The 19,066-nt window shown below is 35.3% G+C and overlaps 3 protein-coding genes and 1 non-coding gene across 4 annotated transcripts; all 4 read left to right on the top strand.

The window, feature by feature from the left end:
- Positions 1 to 59: 59 nt before the first annotated feature.
- On the top strand, positions 60 to 2,844 carry AGG3 (guanine nucleotide-binding protein subunit gamma). Its single transcript, XM_021439206.2, has 5 exons — positions 60 to 508; positions 1,682 to 1,734; positions 1,885 to 1,929; positions 2,033 to 2,077; positions 2,427 to 2,844. The coding sequence occupies exons 1-5, from the start codon at positions 371 to 373 to the stop codon at positions 2,701 to 2,703; spliced, it is 558 nt and encodes a 185-aa protein (XP_021294881.1). The 5' UTR covers positions 60 to 370; the 3' UTR covers positions 2,704 to 2,844.
- Positions 2,845 to 11,962: 9,118 nt separating this feature from the next.
- LOC110424264 (Subtilase family protein) lies at positions 11,963 to 14,580 on the top strand. The gene has a single exon (XM_021438809.2). It carries the CDS (start codon positions 12,058 to 12,060, stop codon positions 14,359 to 14,361), a length of 2,304 nt encoding a protein of 767 aa, XP_021294484.1. The 5' UTR covers positions 11,963 to 12,057; the 3' UTR covers positions 14,362 to 14,580.
- A 692-nt stretch (positions 14,581 to 15,272) lies between these two features.
- Positions 15,273 to 15,354, top strand: TRNAS-GCU (transfer RNA serine (anticodon GCU)). The gene has a single exon. It is a non-coding gene; the product is annotated as a tRNA-Ser (tRNA).
- A 2,899-nt stretch (positions 15,355 to 18,253) lies between these two features.
- On the top strand, positions 18,254 to 18,971 carry LOC110424727 (uncharacterized). The gene has a single exon (XM_021439382.1). The coding sequence runs from the start codon at positions 18,411 to 18,413 to the stop codon at positions 18,810 to 18,812; it is 402 nt and encodes a 133-aa protein (XP_021295057.1). The 5' UTR covers positions 18,254 to 18,410; the 3' UTR covers positions 18,813 to 18,971.
- The last annotated feature ends 95 nt before the right edge of the window (positions 18,972 to 19,066 follow it).

The raw sequence follows: 19,066 nt of genomic DNA on the forward strand, positions 1-19,066 counted from the left end.
ATAAACCTAAAACTGAGTAGTAGTAACAGTAGCACCATTCATTTTCCTCGATCCTACGTGACAGACGGTCACGTGTCCTCTGCACTCTCTTCAGCATCTCAGCAAACCCCAGAAGCCAACGTTTCAGTATTTCTGACTCCAAAACTCCAAACTCAGCGCTCAACTCAACTACTCCACTTTTATACACTAAACAAACACTCTTCTCTTTTATCTTCTGTTTGAATGGTTACTTCCACTTAGACTTTCGCGCACCCAACAACGTTAATGTTAATTATATAAAGCAGAAACTCTCTTCAATGGTTCAGAAGGAAAACTATCGTTATCATTGCTACCGCATTCCTTCGCAAGAGTGACTTCAGGTGATTTCTTGATGGATGGTTCGAGTGAGTCTAGACCCGAAGCGACAGCAGTGAGCCCAAGGTCTCCACCAGGAATCCTGGATTTGTATGGGAAGCGGACACAGATGTTTAAGGTTCACGCTTTGGAGAGAGAGATTGGTTTGCTTCAGGTTCGTTCATTTTCTTCGATTTTCCTTCCGGTTGCTTTTAAAAGAATTGGAGTTGTATTTCAGTGTATAACCTGTTCTGTCTCTTTTGACTGCTAGTATTTGGTTGGTCAACTACTTAATTTGAAGAGTTTTTGGTCAAAAATTAGAAGGGTCTACTTAATTTGAGAATGTGGATTTTTTTTAATACTATTTTCGAAATTCAATGACAATACTTAATGATGATTGACGGCTTAAATTTTATTTAAGCAATGAAAGGAATTCCACTGTGTACTTCTGCTTTCGTAAATTCCTTAGTTCTGCTCTAAACATGCATGAAGATTAGGATGATTCTGGAAATACTGGTTCAAGAATGAACATTATATCCCGAGGAGTAAGTATGAGCACTAAGAGAGAGAGAGAGAAATAATTAGTTAAAAGAAAGAAAAGGGGAAATACTCATGCAGTTCCTTAAGTAAAATGGAAATCAATTCATAGCCCCTTGAGAAAATTTTTCCGGTGAATTGAACGTTCAGTGAGTGATTTAGAACAAGTGAGTCCACTGCTCAAACAAGTAGCTAGTCTTGATTTAATTGGTTTTAGCTCTATCAGCACCTTCTTTATATAAATATCTTGGACGGGACTTGTGTCAAGAATTGGTGCGAGTTTATATCTCAATTTGCATGCTGTGCAAGGCTTGCTGTGAAAGACAAATTGACCAAATCTTATTTATCCATTTAGATTGTAATGTTCCATATGTTTCGTTCATTCTTGCAAATATACACAAATTTGCAATAAGATTGCTTCAAGAGAAATTGAGAGTTATGGATATTGATGGCATGTATTTTGCATATTTCAAACAGCATCCAATGGAACTCTTTCCATTTTCTTCCATAAAGAATTTAAGTTGCTAATAGTAGTAGGATATAATGGGGGTTATATTCCTTGTTCCATTTTCTTTGAAGCATAGAAGAGAGAAACAGGGTTGTTTAACTCTCCTATCAGTGTTAATGACTTCTAAGTTTGGACATAGTATGATATTTTCTAAGGACTTTGTCTTCTGACAATGAAAGATTTATGAAGGCTATTCTTTTGATAGTAGGATTGCCGTGGGATGCCTTTATAAAATAGAAGAAAATTTATTTACAAAGAGATTAATACATGACTACCTACTTATTTGAAATTTCATGCAATCAGGAAGAATTAAAATCGGTTGAAGGCCTTCAACCTGCTTCTAGATACTGCAAAGAGTATGTCCAAATTCCTTATTGCTTTACATATTACTATATAATTAATCAGATTATACCGTATGCTTAATTTTCCAGTCCATTCTTAAGCATGCATATGTACTCTACGGTTTTAGGATCACATTTGACTGTGAACTAACTACCAATTGACAGGGTTGATGACTTTGTTGGGGCTAAACATGATCCTTTAGTAACTAAGTACATGCCTTGAATCTCTCTTCATTTCTTTTTCCTTTTTTTGTTCTTTTTCTTCAACTCTACTTATGCTGACTAAAACTGCATCATCCTTTTCCTTTACCAGAACTCAGAATATCCACAAAGCCCATCACTGCTGGAAGAACTTGTGGTACTCTTTTCTTACTTCTACTCTAGACTATAAAGTACTCTTTTATGTTTAACTTTGACTATGGTAACATTGGCTTCTGTACGTGGTAGAAAAAAAGAGTAATTCAAACGATGTGCACTATAAAATTGTTTATGATATGGAGAACTAATGTAAGAGTACTATAAATAAATGAATGGACTCTCAGTGTCATATTGATATACTGGGTTTAAGTGATTTGAAGATTGGATTGGAGCTATAGTTCCACTTGACATATATTATACAAAGGCTTTCTCATATTGACATTGAATGGATGCTTATCTTGTAGTGTTCAGGGCAACCATCTAAAGTTATATGTACTAATCTTGAGCAGGGAAAGGAGTTGTAGTTTCTCTTCTGTCTGCTGCTGTTTTAGTTGCACGTTTCACTTAAAGATGCCAAGCTTTTCCGCTTGCTGTATGTCATGTAAGTCTGAAAGCCTTCAGTGTAGCTGCTTGGAGAATACTACTTGTCTGAAATGTTACAAATGTGAGGGACATTCATGCTCAGCTTGCGCTTGCTGCTGTTATGGGCCATTTTTCCATAAATTTAAAATGGTAAATTTTTGCTGTGGTTGTACAAAAGCCTGTTATAGCTCTTGTTGTCAATAACCATCAGCACATATCTTTATTTTTACTGCAACCTTTTGGTTATCTCATCATAATTTACTGTTCAGTTAGCACCATCCAAGCTAAGTTTAATGAGGAAATTTTCTTATAAAACTTTGATCAAATACATTGACAAAGACAAGATTAACCCTATTTGTTTATATTTAGTGGTTTACTTCTCAATTGCAGATTTGTTTTGACCTTTAGTCTTTTAATGGGACACAGGAGCATTAGATAACTTGATAAACTTCATGCAAGCTTACATTGACTTATTAAGGATTGGTATAGGTGAAAAATGGTCAACTTTGAGCTCTCTATTGGAGTGGACTTGTATTGATTACATTTAGCAATGGTATGGGCCTAATTATACTGTCTGATAAATAATTGAAGTCTGATCTTGGTCATTTTATAAAGGTGCATGCAATGAAACTGCTCTGGCAGGGGGTTTGCTTGCAGGAATTCATGTTACCCGATAATATTAATTTTACTCTTTTCTCTGATTCTGCATTTTGATCATTTAGGCATTCTACAGAAAGGTAATCAACAAAAGTTTATGTATCTCTCTCTCCCTTGTTATATAAGTACAAAAGATGACAAGCAACGTAACAAGGGCGGCAATTTCATGGTTTGGGACTGAGAAAATGGGCTATTGATAGTACTAGTAGATAAACAATATTATCCAGTCTTCAATAATAGAATGAAGGTAAGTAGAGGTGCAAGATGAGGGACATAAACCTCCCATGACATACCAGCCTTGGTCTTGAATCCATTATTTCTCCTTTTTAAGTTGGCTTTGAATCTTGATGGACAAAGAGACTGCAATTTGTCTTGTTGGTTAATAAGCTTTTGTATTTATTTTTTAAAATTCTGTCTCACAAGAAACCAAGGAAGATAAGATTTCGACACCCCTGAGAAATGCATCCCATTGAATCCCACAGCAAAAATCGTTGGTTACATCTGAATCTGATCTAAACCTCACAGATAAATGGTCGTTCAACAAGTCATTCATCCTTCAAAAAGTTTATACGCCCAAAATGCTCAGTATCTACTCTCTTCTCTTAAATGAATTTATTAGTTTTGGACCCACTGAGCATTGATCACTGCTCATGAAAACAGAAAAAGATTGAATTTTGAATTATCTTCCTACTTGGTTTATGGAAGCCCATATTTCATCACCAGCATGGGCATGGCAGTGTAATGTCGTCCTTTCGAAAGGTATCGATGGTGGCAACTGTTGCATTGGTCCTACAAAGGCAGAAACGGCATCAAGCTTCCAACCGCAGAACCGCATAAAGCAAGCATGGTGATGAACTAATGTACATCGTGCACGCATATGGCTCGTTAGCTTTTATCTCTTTGAGTTTATACTTTATAAACTACTGCACTGTCAGAAATTAATAAATATCAGCCTGTGTTTGATAGTTGGAAGGATAGTGTATGCTCTTGAGTTTCGAGCGAGCAGCCACAATAAAATAATTCCCACCATTATTCGATCATTGTTTTAGATCTTTACCAACCATTTTGGGAAGAGAAAAATGCTTGGCGTAAACTATAACTTGTTTATTAGTAATTTAAGGTGCTTCTGCTACTAAGCTAGTTGAATTTGTTAGAAAAAAACCTGAAAACAAATAAAAATAAAATAAAGCAAGTAATACAGTAAGAAATTTGAATCGTGGTATCATTGTACAAAACTCGCTACAAAGTAAAAAGATTGTAGCGGTTATTTTTTAGAATTTAACAAACCCTTCTTCATAGTTTGCATAAACTACTAAGGGATAACAAGAATAACAGAAAACATTTTTAAAGAAAAAGAAGAACCTAACAGGGAAGGAAAGAAAACAAAGAAAATATGCAGAAAACAGAGAGAGTAGATGAGAGGCTTAGTGTGTGTTACGAATGAGGTAGGGAGACTGTATTTATAGGCAAGAAATGAAGTAAACATTGCACCAAATCAGGAGAATGAGTTAAACATTGCACCAAATCAGGGGCTTGAGAAAAACCTGGTCAACATGTATATTCAGTCACGTAAACATTGTAGCAAATTAAGATAAACTCAGTCAGCATGGTAGAGTTTGAGTTTGATTCAATCAATGGTATCATTGTTTTAAGGATAATTTTTATCTCTTTATAATACAAACTAGGTGCAAAAGGACTATAGCGGTTATCCTTCAAGATTCAATAAACCCTTTCTTATAGTTTGTATAAATTATTAAAGGATAACAAAAACAACAGAAAGATTTTTTAGAGAAAAAGAAGAACCCAGTGAGGAAGGAAAGAAAGTAGAGAACATATGCAAAAAATAAAGAGGAGAAGATAAGAGGCTTAGTGTGTGTTGTGACTGGGGTAAGGAGACTGTATTTATAAGTAAGGAATAAAGTGAACATTGTACCAAATTTGGAGAATGAGGTGACGTTGCACCAAATCATGGGGTTGAGAAAAACTAGGTTTACATGTATACTCAGTTAGGTAGACGTTGCAGCAAATCAAGAAAAATTTAGTCAGCATGGTAAAGTTTGAGTTTGATGCAATCAATGGTATCACTATCCTTAAGGATAATTTTTGCCCTTTTAGAATACAAAACTTGATGCAAAAAGAACTGTAGTGATTATCCTTCAAAATTTAACAAACTTTTCTTTATAGTTGGCACAAGCTACTAAGGGATAACAAAAACAGCAAAAAGTTTTTTTAAAGAAAAAGAAGAACCCAGCAGAGAAAGAAAGAATACAAAGCAAATATGTAGAAAATAGAGAAGAGGAGATAAGAGGCTTAGTGTGCATTGTGACTGAGGTAGGGAGGCAATATTTATAGGTAAAGAATGAAGTGAACGTTGCACCCAATTAGGAGAATATGGTGAACGTTGCACCAAATCAGGAGGTTAGGAAAAACCTAAGGAAAGAATATAGAGAAAAAAGAAAAGGAGATAAGAGGCTTAATGTGTGTTGTGACTGAAGTAGGAGGAGATAAGAGGTTTAGTGTGTGTTGTGACTGAGGTAGAGAGGCAGTATTTATAGGCAAAGAATGAAATGGACGTTGCACCAAATCAGAAAAATGATTTGAAAGTTACACCAAATCAAGGGGTTAGGAAAAACCTAGGGAAAAAATACAGAGAAAAGAAGGGAGGAGATAAGAGGCTTAGTGTGTGTTGTGACTGAGGTAGGGAGACAGTATTTATAGGCAAGGAATGAAGTGAGTGTTGCACCCAATCAAGAGAATGAGGTGAAGGGAATGAAGTGAACATTGCACCCGATCAGGAGAATGAGGCGAACTTTACACCAAATTAGGCGGCTAGGAAAACCCTGGTTATCATGTGTTCACATAGGGCTAGTCCACGTGTATACTCGCACGTAAGGGGAATCAAAATTTTTTCAAGGCCTAGCCCGATCTTGTGTGCGTATAAGCCCACTCTCTTTTCCTTTTTTGAAACAAACCCATAATGGGTTTGTTTATTTAAAGCACTCACACCTTTATGTACTTTAGCAATGTGGGATGTTTGAACTTTATGAAATATACTATTTTCAACAATCCTCCACATAGTTCGTAAGGTTTCATCAGAAGTTTTGCTGTGTCAAATTTCATTTGAGTGTAACGCATCGTAACTGGTTTTTTTTAAGTTATGAACCACCCATAGAGAGAATGAAACATAAACTACAGAATTTTGGTGAAGTTTATAACTTATATGAACCAAAAATTTTTAAATGAAATATAATTTTCATCAATTACATTATACCCTCACAATTTCTATTGTTCAACGCGATTTGCGAGAATAAGCATGTACATGCCTGATTATTCATAAGTGCTCTAGAGAATTTGCCACAATTCTCATAAAAGCGGTCCCACTCCACACTTGTATAGGTTGATTCTATCATGTGTATATTGCAGTTTAATACACTAGTTATAAGAGATATAAAATTCATTAAAAGCTTAACTCAACCTTTCTTGCATTACATTTTTACATTGTTCACATACCATAAGAAGGACAATACTTTTAATAGTGTATCAATTTATTAATAAATAACTTTTTATTACTCATATAAACCTAATTCATGGGATTTCCAATCATATAGGTTGGGTTACCGTTATTTATTGATTTCCTCCATTGGTTTTCGTCTTATTCCCCTCGATGTAACATTAATTAATTTTCTTCCCAGGGGTTTACTTAGAGGATAAGCCAAGTTCAACTCCGACTTCACATAATTAATGAATATAATTTCATCTCTAAGTAGCTGTTTTACTACATCATGTCTCAAACGAATGTGTCTATTTTTACCATTGAAAGTTTTATTTTTTGCAATCACTATTGCCACTTGACAATCACAATGCGTAGACACAGAAGGTGTTGGCTTCATCCCAAAAGAAATATCTGCTAAGAGATTTCACAACCAATCAACCTCATTGCCAGCCAACTCTAAAGCTACAAATTCAGACTTCATTGTAGATTTAGTAATTATTATTTGTTTGGCTGATTTTCAAGTTACAACGCATCTACCAAGGTTGAATACATAACCATTAGTAGAATTTATCTCATTTGAATATGAGATCTAGTTAATATCATTGTATTCTTCTAATACAATAAGAAATCTATTGAATAAGATGCTATAGTTTATGGTACCTTTCTAATATTTTATCATTCTACTCAAGACAGTCTAATGATCTTGATTGGGACTTTGTGTATATCTATTCAGTCAACACATAGCATAAGCTATATCAAGTTGAGAATAATTCATCAAATGTATCAAACTCCCAATAATCTGTGCATACTTATATTGAACTATACTATCACTTATATTTTTTTAATTGGATATTACTGTCATAACCTCACAGGTGTGACATCAAAATATCTAAACCTTTAAGTAACCTTTTAATATAATGCTGTTATGTTAACATTAAGCTACTATCACATCTTATGATTTTAATATCAAAAATAACATTGGCTTTTTTCAAATCTTTTATATCAAATTTAGAAGCCAAGAAATATTTTGTTTTATTGACCGCATTAATGCATGTACCAAAAATAAGTATATTATCAAGATATAAGCTAATAATCACATCACTATCAACCATTTTTGTGTATACACATTTATCAACTCCAAAAGTAGAAAATCCATTACTAACAAGAACTTGATCAAATTTCTCATTCCATTGTTTTGGTGCTTATTTCAAACCATGTAAAGATTTAGTCAATTTACAAACTTTGTTTTTTTGTCTAAGAAAAATAAATCCCTTGGATTGTGCCATATAAATTTCTTCTTCAAAATCACCATCTAAAAAAAATGGTTTTAACATCCATTTGATGAACAACAAGTTTGTAAATTGAAGCTGAGGTAAATAAAACACGAATAGATGAAATTTTTATTACCGGAGCAAAAATATCAAAATAGTCAAAATTTTATTTTTGAGTAAAACGTTTTACAACTAATCTAACTTTGTATTTATCAATAGAACCAGCAAGATTAAATTTCTATTTAAAAATCCATTGGCAACCAATTGGTTTGGCTCTCGGTGGTAAATCAACTAATTTTCAAGTTTGATTTTGTAAAATCGAATCAATCTCATTTTGTATGACTTTTTTTGAAAATGGACATTTTTTAGAAGAAATTGCATCAACATAAGTTAAAGGATCATTATCTACAAAATAAGTATAAAAATTATTACCAAAAGAATTTTTTTCCTTGGTCTTTTACTCCATCTCTAATCATCATTTTGTACTTTGACATCATTTTTAGTAAAAAGTGCACAAGAAATTATATTAGTTCTCAATGGAAAAATATGCCCAAAAAATTCAGTATTTTTTATTTCAATAATTGTATTATAATCAAGAACATTACTTTTTAATACAAGAACATTACTTTTTAATTCAAGAAATCTATATGCAGCATTATGTTCACTATAACCGATAAACATGTAATTAAATGTCTTAAAGCCAATTTTTCTCTCCTTAAAGTCCGCATTTTCAAATATTTTAAGTTAAGAGAGTAGTCTTTCTATAATTCATAAGGTGTCCTACCGATTTTCTTATAAGAAATTCTATTTTGAATATAACATGCAGATAATAAAGCTTTATCCCATAAATTTTCATGCGTATTAGAACCAACAACTATAGAGTTCAATATTTCTTTTAATGTTTTGCCTAAATAAATAAATTTTAGTAAATCTAGAATAATCATCAATAAATGTAATATAGTATTGCTTACCGCCTCTAATCATAGTTTATTTTAAACTTCTTAAGTCAATATGAATTAAACTTAATAATTCAGATTTTTTATTTACTGAAATACAAGTTTTTTTAGTTGATTTCGTTTCAGTCTATATTTCACACTTATTAAAGCATCCATTTTTAATAATAGAAATTAAACTTAATGATTGTATTTTCTTAATATAGGGAATGCTAACATATCCTAGTCTACCATGCCATATATCAATAAAGTTAATCAAGTAAGGGGAAAAACTAGCATTTTCATTCATTAAAATTTCAAGTACAAAGAGTCATTGATTGCAATAACCTTACCCACAAACACATTATTTTTTATCATTACGATCTTATCAGATTCGAACGACACTTTCACCCCAACCCTGCCCAATAAAGTCATAAAAATTATGGTTTGGCCTCATATTGGGAACATGAAGAACATTATTCAAAGCTAGGGTCTTGCTAGATGTGAGCTTGAGAAGGACTTTCCCTTTACCAAGAACTTGAGCAGTTCAAGAATCACTAAGGTATATTATTTTTTATCTTTCTCCTACTGGAGCATAGGAGGTAAAGGTATTTTTTTTGTACAAATATGCACGGTGGCACCTGAGTCTACTGCCCATTCCTTCACACTAGCCATCATACTTTCTTGCGAAATGACCACAACAATTACATCATCAAATTCATTTACTTTGACCAAGTTGACTCTTGGATTACCAGGTTTGCCATTTCTCTTTGCTTTCTTCCTACATTGTGCTGCATGATGCTCTGGCTTTCCACAAACAAAACAACTATCCTTCTTTTTAAAAATGGGATAAGGAGCTTTAGGTTTATAATCAGGTTTATGAGGGTACCTCTGTTGACGTTAGGTTCTACCTTGTACCAGATTGGCTTTAGTTACAATTTTCTTAACTTTGAAAACCTTTATCTCCTTTCGAGTTGTGTCTTCAATGATGATGTGCACAATCAAGTCTGCAAGTGATAACTATTTTTCTTTATGTTTCAGTTGTTGCTTGTAGCCATTCTAGGATTCTGGTAGCTTTTCAATTAGCAACCCAACAACAAACTCTTATTTCAAGTTACTTTTTTCAACTTTCAAATCATCCACTAACTTGTGGTATTTATTGATTTAACTCTTAATGTCTTTGTCATTTGTCATCTTCCAGCGGTAGGAATTGCCAATCATGAACTTCTATTTCCCAACATCTTCAGTAGTGTATTTAGCAATCATTGACTCCTATATTTGCTTGCTTTTTTGAAGGGACTATATACATCAAACATCTCATTAGAAAGTGTGCTAATGATCGTATGTTTGCATACCTTACTTGCGTGCATCCATGATTCCAAAATCTTGACATTATTTGGCTTTGAATCAATTAGCGCAAAAACCACCCCACAAATATTAAGGATTGAAAAAAGTCTTTTCTTACCATTTTTTGAAGTTTTTGCCATCAAAAACCTTAATTTTGAAAATATTTGAAAATGGTTTAACATATGAGATTGAAGGCATAAGAGGAATGGTCAACGGAGTAGGAGCCATGGTGTAACCATTAATAGTGGTGGTGGTAGTAGGGACAGAGGCAGCAGTAGAAATAGTGGTAGCAGCATTATCAACATGAGAATTCATTATCCTTAAGATTGTTATAAAAAAACTACAAAACAAATGAAAATAAAATAAACCAAGTAATGCAGTAAGAAGTCTGAGGAGTGGTATCACTATCTTTAAGGATAATTTTTACCTTTTCGGAGTACAAAACTCGATACAAAAAGACTGTAGCGGCTATCCTCTAATATTCAACAAACCCTTCCTTATAGTTTGCATAAACTATTAACAGATAACAAAGATAGTAGAAAGACTTTTTAAAGAAAAAGAAGAACCTAACGAGGAAGGAAAGAAAGCAGAGAAAATATGCAAAAAACAGAAAGGAGGAGATGAGAGGCTTGGTGTGTGTTGTGACTAAGGTAAGGAGGCTATATTTATAGATGGGAAATAAAATGAACGTTGTATAAAATTAAGAGAATGAGGTGAACATTACAACGAATCAAGGGATTGAGAAAACTCTGGTTAGCATGTATTCTCAGTCAAATAGACATGCAGTAAATTAAGAAAAACTCAGTCAACATAGTAGAATCTAAGTTTGATTCAATCAAAGGCTAAGAAAGCTTAGAAGAAAAAATTAAAGCTAAGGTACAAAAATTAACTTGGATTTAGCTCACGTGTATACTCTCGCGTAAAGAGAGAATTTGAATTTTCTCAAAACTTAACCCGATCATGTGTACGTACGAACTCATTTTTTTTCCTTCTTTGTAACAAGATCATAATAAATTTACTTATTTAAAACATTTATACCTTTATGTACCTTAATAATGTAAAATGTTTAAATTTTATAAAATATATTATTTTTCAATAAAATGTCTCAATAGAAGTAATCCCCTGCCTTTGCTTTGTATGCAAAACTCTAGACTGAAAATTTGAACATTCTCTGTTACAGTCACTTGCTCTCGTTCTTGGCTTGTAGTGAAGCTGCCATGGTCCAAGAGATCTGGCAAGTTTGTTTGTCCTCTTGTCCATTAAAAATCATCAATTAGGGTTGTGATGAGTTGGACCCACCCAAACATCACCAACTGAGCCCCGAACCTTCCTTCTCTCAGCAAAAACCAATAGTAACATCACCAACTGAGCCCCGAACCTTCCTTCTCTCAGCAAAAACCAATAGTAGCTTAGCTCATCCATCATAAATTTATAGTCTATCTTTAAAAAAAAAAAATTCCAAAGAAATTGGCTTTTGGACCTGTGCTAATTTAAAGGCATTATTCATGTCTTTGGACCCATCAGAAATGGGAGACTATCATTGGTCCCAAGAATCCAAGTCTTACAAGAAAGCATCTATTTAATCTTAGCCATTAACGAAGCTTATTAACCTTAAGTAACATTTACCCAGGTTCGTGCAGCGTGTAAATCAAATTATTAACAGGGAAACGAAAATTGATCCTGATCAATAATTACCAACATTTGTGGTTAGGTGACGTGGGCGCCCATACTCGTGGACGCTGTTTGCAGCATTATACATACTCCACACTTTCAGACAGAACAACCCAACAAAGTAGCTCAAACAATTTATATCTCCAGTTTCCCCGGAAAAGAACAGAGAGAACGGCGAGAAATCCACATGGCTATTTCCTTCTTTTTTTTCTTCTCTCTCCTTTTCATCCCTTTCTCCTCCTCTTCATCAGACCGTCCAGAAAACTTCATCATCCACGTGTCCAAATCACACAAGCCATCCCTTTTCTCCTCTCACCATCACTGGTACTCCTCCATCATCCATTCTCTCCCTCCTTCCCCTCACCCCACCAAGCTCCTCTACACCTACGAACGTGCCATCAATGGCTTCTCCGCTCGCCTCACGGCTACGCAGGCTGAGAAACTCAGGGAACTTCCTGGAATCCTTTCTGTGATTCCTGACCAGGTTCGTCAGATCCACACTACTCGAACACCTCAGTTCTTAGGCCTTTCGGATGGTGTAGGTCTTTGGCAGAACTCCTATTATGGCGAAGGTGCTATAATCGGAGTCCTGGATACCGGAATATGGCCGGAACGCCCGAGTTTTCAAGACTCGGGGCTGTCCCCTATTCCGGATAGCTGGAAAGGTATCTGTGAGACAGGACCTGACTTTCCTGCTTCCGCTTGCAACCGAAAAATAATCGGTGCAAGAGCCTTTTACAAAGGCTATGAGTCTTATCTTGAAGGACCAATGGATGAAACAAAAGAATCCAAGTCTCCACGAGATACTGAAGGTCATGGCACGCATACTGCTTCAACTGCTGCTGGATCTGTGGTTTCTAATGCCAGCCTTTTCGAATTTGCATATGGGGTGGCTCGTGGTATGGCTTCAAAAGCACGGATTGCGGCATACAAAATTTGTTGGAGTTTAGGTTGTTTCGACTCTGATATACTTGCAGCCATGGACCAAGCAATTGCTGAAAGTGTTAATGTGATATCTTTATCTGTGGGAGCCACAGGATATGCTCCTCAGTATGATCATGATTCCATAGCAATTGGGGCTTTTGGTGCTGCTCAACATGGTATTGTTGTGTCATGTTCTGCTGGGAATTCCGGTCCTGGTCCATACACTGCTGTTAACATTGCGCCTTGGATTTTAACGGTCGGTGCTTCCACCATAGACAGGGAATTTCCAGCTGATGCGATTCTTGGTGATGGCAGGATTTTCGGTGGTGTTTCATTGTACTCTGGTGACCCTCTAGTTGATATTAAGCTTCCTTTGGTTTATGCTGGTGACTCTGGAAACAGATATTGCTTTATGGGGAGTCTAAGTCCATCAAAGGTTCAAGGCAAGATTGTTCTTTGTGATAGGGGAGGCAATGCTAGAGTTGAAAAAGGAAGTGCAGTGAAGCTTGCTGGTGGGTTAGGAATGATACTGGCAAACACTGCTGAGAGTGGTGAAGAACTCATTGCTGATGCTCATCTTATACCAGCTACTACGGTGGGTGAGAAAGCAGGTAATGAGATCTGGCAATATATCAAAAGAAGTCAGTTTCCTACGGCTACAATTGTGTTCCGTGGAACAGTGATCGGGCCTTCACCAGCAGCTCCAAAGGTTGCTGCTTTTTCAAGCCGTGGTCCAAACCATTTGACCCCGGAAATTCTCAAACCCGATGTCATTGCTCCTGGTGTTAATATCTTGGCTGGATGGACTGGATTCACTGGTCCATCTCAGTTGAACATTGATACTAGAAGAGTTAATTTCAATATCATTTCAGGTACTTCAATGTCGTGTCCTCATGTTAGCGGATTGGCTGCTCTGCTCATAAAGGCATATCCCAATTGGTCACCTGCTGCCATAAAATCTGCCTTGATGACAACTGCTTACAGTTTAGATAACTCGGGAAATACCATTAAGGATCTTGCTACTGGTGTAGAATCATCACCATTTGTTTATGGTGCTGGTCATGTGGATCCCAACATAGCTCTTATGCCTGGATTGGTATATGATATTGATGATAGTGACTATGTTGCATTCCTTTGCTCAATTGGCTATGACTCAAAGCAAATTGCAGTTTTTGTCAGGGAGCCTACTGGTCCAGATGTATGTGAAGGGAAATTGGCTACACCAGGCAATCTTAATTATCCATCATTCTCTGTTGTTTTTGATTCTAATGATCATGCTGTTGAATATAAGAGGACAGTGAAAAATGTTGGGCCTTCAGTTGATGCAGTTTATGAAGCTAAAGTGAATGCTCCGCCTGGTGTTGAAATCAGTGTTTCCCCAAGTAAGCTTGAATTCAGTGCAGAAAACCATACGCTAAGCTACGAGATTACCTTTGCAAGTGATGGCTTGGCCTTGCCTGCTGTTGCTTCACAAGCATTTGGGTCGATTGAGTGGAGTGATGGAGTTCATCTTGTGAGGAGTCCAATTGCTGTTAGGTGGCTTCAGGGACTCAAGGATTCCATTTGATTTGCGAATTGAGATGCTGTAAATAATTTGGGGACATCCCTCGTCTAGCATAGCTAAACGTTGGGGCTGTACTTTTATCATCTGCCTACACAAATTAGAGCATCTTTGCATAACTTTTCATTCTGCTTGATTTTCCTGTTGCACCATTGATTAGAGTTGATCAATGGCGGATTCCAGGAAATTACTGGAAGGTAATGTTAATGATGAGTGTTCCTTTAATTATTTAGTAATTATTGAGGTATTAGAACACTTCATTAACAACAGTGAATCTGAATCAAGTAAATTATACCTGGAAAATTGTCTTGTTTCCCTAATTTCATTGCTCTTATTTACTGTAAATGTACAAGTGAAAGGCCTCATTTGAAAATGCTGTTTACATAGTACATGCTCCTTGCTCAGGGGGTAAAACACTGGAATCATATTGTACCATTACCATTATCTGAAAGCTGCTCCTGTTCTCTAGCTTGCTAGGTGACATTGGGATCTTTCTGCCCAACGTATGTGAGAGAACAATATGAACTTTAAATCTAATCTCCAAATGGGGAGAAGGAATGTTGATGAAACGAGTTTGAACCTTGTTACGTGTTAGAAATCTAAGGAAGCACTCCCATGGAACAAATCGGGAGCATAGCATGGGCAGTTGAATTATTGAGCAAAAGGAAGGTTTCACCTTTCTGAAATCCTTTTCGTTTTTTCATTTTAGATGGGCAACCAGAAGCCTCATTGTTATTCGTCCACGATTGAAAGTGGACAGAAAGGTTTGCCTCATTTTTGATGGTACGAGCACGACGTGACATGACTCAACCACAATGACCCAAAACTTTGTTCTTTTTCGCGTCAGAATTGTGTGTGGAAGAGAATTAAAGAAAAATTCTTTTTATTTAATGGGTAGTTGAATACCCGTCAACAACGACGCTTTGGCCGAGTGGTTAAGGCGTGTGCCTGCTAAGTACATGGGGTTCCCCCGCGAGAGTTCGAATCTCTCAGGCGTCGTTGCCTTTTTCCGTTTCCCAAAGTAGAAAATTGAGATTAAGGCACTCTAATTTAACCCATTAAAGAAAAGCAGAATCCAGGAATTTAGATGTTACGGACCCCAGGCCCAGAGAGCAACGGCGCTCCACTTCTTGATCTGGAAACGTTTGGGTTTCTAGGTGGTAGCAGCACCCGAAGATGAAGAGGGTGGTCAAGCCACGTTGTAGCCTTCAATTACCAGCTGGCGCTATAGTCACGTCGGTAGACAGTGAACTGAGAGTTTTTGATTCCAGAAACTTGCGACGAGATACGTCTGCTGCGGAAACCACAAACTTGCGTGGGAGAAAAACATAAGACGCCTTGTATTTGTGTATTCCATAAATCATTAATGTCCTTATCCAGCTAGGATTCGGCCACGTCTCACCAGACGGTCCAGACTTGTCATGGATTGGGCTTTTGTCCGGCTCTATAAGCTTGCATGAAGTTATGTACTTTTTTTCAAAGAAATAAAGGTCAAAATACCTCAACAGTTTTTGTATTTGTCCATTTTTTAATTTAATTATTTTATAAAAAATTATAACAATTAAATTTTTTAATTTTAAAAATTATTTTAATTTAATTTTTTTAATATTTTTCTTTTTAAATTACTTTTTACAAAATTAACATCAATATTCATATAATATTAACATGACATCAAAATCACTAATTTTAAACTTTTACTTTTAATTATATATTACTTTTATTTATCTTTTATTTTCTTTTCTTTCCTCATATTCTTTCTTATTTTTTCTTTCTTTCCCTCTTTTTTCATTTTTTTCTCTCTCTTCGGACCTTTTTCTTTAAGGACTGGTGATCGATAACTTGCATCCAATGACTGTAATCGGTGAATTTTGGTCAATGACTTGTAGCCGGTGGTGACAATCGCTGACCGGCAATTGATACTTAAAAAGGAGAAGGTGAAAGGAGAGAGAAAGAAAAAAAAAGAAAAAGCAGAAAAGAAAAGAAAAAAACAAACAAAAGCAATATATAATAAATTAAATGATTTAAAGTTGATGGAATAGAACCTCAACAAGTACATAATATTTTCAAAGAAAATAAAGAAAGGACATGAGTGGGTGTTGAAAGAAAGTGTAACACATAGTGCCTTTCTTGATATATTACATGCCATATCTACATCAGCATATCGATATCATGTGACACTGTCACATTAACACATCAAAGTGATATGGTATTATTATGTCAATATTTTTAACTCATTTCATATATCATGTCAACAAGTGATGTCGTGTTAATATTGATGTCAATTCAATAAAGAATAATTTTGAAAGGAAAATATTGAAAGGATTAAATTATTGTAATTTTGAGTAAAATATTAAATTGAAAAAATACACGAATACAAAGAATTGTTGAGGTATTTTGACCAATAAATAATACATTTTTAACTTATTTTTTATTTTAAAAATACTAATTTTATTACTTTTTAATAGTAATTAAAAGTTAGGTTCATGAGCAGACCTAGTCTCAATTCTCTAAAGTTTAGGCTGAATGGACCTTGCTGAAGGACGCACATTATCTGAAAATACAAAATAGTTTGTTTTTACAAGTAATTTCATGTCTTCTTTATTTATCTTTTGATTGGAGAGAAGAGATATTCAAATTTTGATTTAAAAATAAGAGATAAATACACTTATAACTGAATCAACTCTTTGGGTGCGTAAGTCTTTTTTTTTTTAATAATTTTGTAAATATGAAGAATATTTCCCTTTTTTATGAGAACCTATACCATTGATATTTTCAATAAAAGGAATATACGTGATTCAATCTTGCTTTAGTTAAAATATGTGATTGAAAACCATGGAATAAAAAATTAATTACACAAAATTGTGGGGATGAATACTAGTAGTACTAATGGTTTTTTCCTTGTTGATAAATATTAACGTTGATCTTAATGAGCAATTTCAAGCAAACTTATTTGATGGCCTGGTCCACCTAGCTGGCCCGTTTAATTATCAATTCTGCACTCCTCGGTGCTTGTTTCGAGTAAAATTCATATGTCTTGGAAGAAGATAAATCAAAGAGACATTGATTACAGTGTGAATAATTAACTGGGATACCTGAAGCAGTCAGTCTAGCCTAAGCTAGCTAGACTAGAGAGTCACCTCACCAGCCCACGAAGCTCCCAAAATACAAAACTATTATTTCCACCAAGTTTAGTAAAAATCTGGACCAAGCAACCAGACGTTATCGACCAGAATGAACATTAAAATTTTTTATTATCTCCACGGTTATTAGGTGGAAGTCGATGAGAGAGAGGGACCGTGCAATGGAAGAAGGTTATGGGCTGTGTGTGGTCAATGCCAGTGCGATTTACAAGACAAAAGACAAGCAAAGCCGGTCAGACTCAGTATTCCATATTAGAATTAATTTGGAATTATTATATATAGAGAGATTAACCATAAGCATCGGTGATTCGACAATACGTTTTTTTATTTTGGTCTGCGTAATGCCTGATGTAATATAAGATTAGAAAAATTGCATACAAATATTATTGCTATATTCCTAGGCAATTGTCTTATTCGGATTTGTTGGCGTTGGATCACATCGATCATTTGCTTGCATCTCAAGGGAAATATATAGAACAGAAAAGTACAAAGAATGAGATGCAAATGCACAATATTTCAACACTTTTGGAATTAACAAAGGTCCACTCAATGTTTACTGAAAGTGAAAAAATGGGATCTAAGGTTGAATTTCTTATGGCAGTACAAAAGCAGGGTAAAAAACAGTTTCTCCCATCTGTTGAGCTTTAATCTTAAACTCTACCAGTAAAAAAAGTTAAAATCCATTAAAATTAAACAAAACCAATAATTTTACTATATATATCATGCATGCTCTTTAACCTGTAACGCAAAAAAAAAAAATTCATGCTAGACTTAATTTTTTATTCAAAATGCTGAAGGGAGCCCGTGCTCGAAGATGGTTTTGTGTGCATATAGTCAAACTCTCTCTCTCAAGTCTCATATAATAAACTTCCCTCAATTTTCTCTCATCTCTCTCCCTAGCCTCCTCACACCAAGATGGCTGTAGACCAGCAAGCCACCCACAAAATTCCCACCCGTACCAGTTTAGCCACCACATTCCAATGCCAGGCACGACGGAGAATCTTCCTACGCAGGCGCAATAAGATGCCGACGGTTCGACTTGGTGGGAAGAAACCACGGCGAGGGCTTTTCATAGTGAGGATTCTGAAGAAGATGAGACTTAGGTGGCTGAAGTTGCAATATACGTGCATGCTGAGGAACCTTGGGAAATATTATAGGAATTTGATCAAGGATATCGTTGAAGCGGGAGCAAGTGTAGAGGCTTTGCAGCAAAGAATGTTTATGGAGTCGACCTTCGCTGTCCCGGTTATGGGTGTTTCCTTCTCTAGCTTCCCTTCTGCGACTGGGTCAGATCGCCCTCGAGCCTTGTTCTTCTAAAACATTTTTTTTCCTCATCAAGTCCCCAAACTGGCCTCTTTGTTTTTTTTTTTGTTTGTTTCTCGTAGTTTTGCCTTTTTCCCACCTTTTTTTTTTCCCTTTTTGCCTATTGCAGTTTCAAATCAATCTCTATAAGGCAAGATAAAATAGTAAAATGAAAATGTACGAATGCTTTCTACCGGTACTATATATATTTTCCTTTTCATGTTTGGAAATTATATTAAATTTTATAGTGTTCATTCAATTCAAAATCA

The sequence above is a fragment of the Theobroma umbraticum genome, unplaced genomic scaffold, assembly GCF_002168275.2.
Source record: "Theobroma umbraticum cultivar Fairchild unplaced genomic scaffold, ASM216827v3 scaffold_204.0, whole genome shotgun sequence".
NCBI lineage: Eukaryota > Viridiplantae > Streptophyta > Magnoliopsida > Malvales > Malvaceae > Theobroma > Theobroma umbraticum.